This window comes from Cebus imitator, unplaced genomic scaffold (assembly GCF_001604975.1).
Source record: "Cebus imitator isolate Cc_AM_T3 unplaced genomic scaffold, Cebus_imitator-1.0 Scaffold85, whole genome shotgun sequence".
Classification (NCBI taxonomy): domain Eukaryota; kingdom Metazoa; phylum Chordata; class Mammalia; order Primates; family Cebidae; genus Cebus; species Cebus imitator.
The window spans coordinates 2,801,335-2,804,338 of record NW_016107400.1 but is presented as its reverse complement, the minus strand read 5'-3'; the positions used below and the strand labels follow the sequence as shown (position 1 = coordinate 2,804,338).

The following is a 3,004-nucleotide window of genomic DNA, read 5'->3' as shown; positions in this document are numbered from 1 at the left end:
TCCATTTTATCACAAATGGCCAATAATCATATCAAAAAATGTTTAAACTCATTAGGAATTCAGGAAAGGACAGTTGGAAAAAAACACTTTTTCAACTAACAGAATGTCAAAGAGTTAAAATGCTGGCAAGGATGTAGGGTAACAGGCCCTCTTCAATATCACTGCTGGAAATAGACTGGTTAACTCTTTTTGGAGGACAATTTGGTGGTAGCCATCCAAACCTGAAATAGTCATTGCCTTACGCCAGCAAAGAACTTCTAGGAAGCTATCCTGCAGAAACCCTTGCAGACATACACCAAGATGTTTGTATGTTCGAGGCACATGGTACACTGCTGTTTCTATCAGCAAAACCCAGAAACTATCTATGTGGATACATCAGTAGAGGAATGGCAAATTAAAACAGGTAAATCCAGTCCTTAGAATACAGTACGGCTGGTCAAAATAATAGGCTGTTCTAAATCTACCATGGATAGTTCTCCAAGATATATAGTCAAGTTAAAAAAAAAAAAAAAAAAAAAGTTGGCCGGGCACCGTGGCTCATGCCTGTAATCCCAGAACTTTGCGAGGCCAACGTAGGCAGATCAACTACGGTCTGGTGTTCGAGACCAGCCTGGCCAACATGACGAAACACTGTCTCTACTGAAAATACAAAAATTAGCCAAGTGTGATGGTGCATGCCTGTAATCCCAGCTACTAGGGAGGCTGAGGCAGGAGAATTGCTTGAACCCAGGAGACTCAGGTTGCAGTGAGCCAGTATCACACCACTGAACTCCAGCCTGGGTGACAGAACGAGACTCTGTCTCAAAAAATAAAAATGAAAATAAAACTGTGGGGTGCGGTGGCTCATGCCTATAATCCCAGCACTCTGGGAGGCCAAGGCAGGAGGATCGCTTGAGCCCAAGAGTTCAAGACCAGATTGGGCAACATAGTGAGACTGACTCTACCAAAAATCCAAAATTAGCCAAGCCCAGTGATGCACACCTGAAATCCTAGCTGCTAGAGAGGCTGACACAGGGGGATTGTTTGAGCCCAGGAGTTTAAGGCTGCAGCGAGCTATAATCATGCCACTGTACCACAGCCTGGGCAACAGAGCAAGACTGTCTCCAAAAAACCAAGTCACAGAACACTAGTTCCATTTATGTAACAATGTTAAATAACGTATGAAACACAACATAGGATGATGATTGACAGAATGTATTCTGAAGTGAGACTGGCTGGGTTTGAATCCCAGCTTGGATGTGACTTGTTATCTCTATCCCTCCATGGGTGCCTCTTTTTTTTTTTAGATGGAGTCTCACTCTGTTGTCCAGGTTGGCGTGCAAGGGTGCAGCCTCGGCTCACTGCAACCTCAACCTCCTAGGTTCAAGCAATTCTCCTGCTCAGCCTCCTGAATAGCTAGGCTTACACCCACCACCATGCCCAGCTAATTTTTGTATTTTAGGTAAAGACAGGGTTTCACCATGTTGGCTAAGCTGGTCTCGAACTCCTGACCTCGTGATCCACCCGCCTTGGCCTCCCAAAGTGCTGTGATTACAGACATAAGTCATCACGCCCAGCCAGGGTGCCTCTTTAATGAGGGTTCCAATACCTCTCACAAGGAAGTAAGAGAACCAAATATGAAATGCACTCAGAAAATAATGCCTGCCATGAAGTAAGATGATGCTGCAATTATTTATATATGAGTATGTATGGGAATGCTCAGAAACTGCTGTCATTAAGTATCTATGAAAATACAGAGGAAAAGCTATGAAAGAAGACACGTTACACCCACCATTCTCACGACCGCCAGGATGGAGAATGTAATGACGATTGTTCTATATGACTTTATCTGTAGTGCCTTACTCTTTCACATCAAAATGAGTGATTTACTTATGTAATTATCTAAAAAGATTTATAAGAAGAATAACATTAAAAATAAATTTTAAGAGCCAGGTGCAGTGGCTCATGCCTATAATCTCAGCACTTTGGGAGGCTGAGGAGGCAGGTGGATCACTTGAGGTCGGGAGTTCAAGACCAGCCTGGCCAACATGATGAAACCCCATCTCTACCAAAATACACAAAAATTAGCTGGGCATGGTGGTGCATGCCTGTAGTCCCAGAAACATGGTAGGCTGAGGTAGGAGAACTGCTAGAACCCGGAGGCAGAGGTTGCAGTGAGATTGCACTACTGCACATTAGTCTGGGTGACACAGCAAGACAGTTTCAAAAAAAATGAAATTAAAAAATAAAAATAAATTTTAAAATGCTTTCCAGAAAACGAAGAAGAAGAAAGAAAATGACTTCCCAGATCTACACCAGCCTCTCACATCTGGATGACTTGAACTGTTGCAACCAGAATGCACCATGTGCATTATTTGTACAACTTAAGAAAGGGGAAGAAGCTTTAAGAGGCTCGGGATGGGAGGATCACTTGAAGTTTGAAGAAGGAGACCACACTGGGCAACACAACGAGATCCTGCCTCTACAACAAAATAAAAAATTAACTGGGCACAGTAGTGTGTAACTGTAGTCCCGGCTATTCAGGAGGGTGAATAGAACTTCTTGAGGTGGAAGAACTGCTTGAGCCCAAGAGTTGGAGGCTGCAGTGAGCCGGGATTATACCACTGCACTCCAGCCTGTGCGACAGAGACTCCGTCTCTTAGGGAAAAAAACGGGCAGGGCAGGAGAAAACCACCCATTCCTGCACCCACAAAACCGACCCCCCACTAGACAAGCATGGCTGGGGCACATTACCGTAGCAGCTGCCAAGGCTGCAGGGTCAGCAGTGGCTGCAAACATGGAGAGGGGGTCAGTCCCATCCAAGACACTGCTCAGCGGGTCCACCATGGAGCTGGAGGAGGAGGACGACGTGGAAGAAGTGCTTCCCTTCCGAGTCACTTTCTTCGTCTTTGACTCTGTGACCTGTGAGGAAAATTTGTGGAGGTAAAACAGAGGTCCCACAACTCACCCCAGTGAAACACTCGAGTGGGTACTTTCTACAAAAGATGTGAAAATAGCTGGGCAT

The 3,004-nt window shown here is 45.0% G+C and overlaps 1 protein-coding gene across 1 annotated transcript in view; it reads right to left on the bottom strand.

The window, feature by feature from the left end:
- Nucleotides 1-3,004, bottom strand: part of VPS35L (VPS35 endosomal protein sorting factor like) — a 140,599-nt gene that overhangs the window by 123,979 nt on the left and 13,616 nt on the right. Inside the window, exon 3 of the mRNA XM_017534287.2 lies at nucleotides 2,707-2,903. Within this exon, the coding sequence (XP_017389776.2) occupies nucleotides 2,707-2,903 (197 nt within the window). The remainder of the gene's footprint in view (nucleotides 1-2,706; nucleotides 2,904-3,004) is intronic.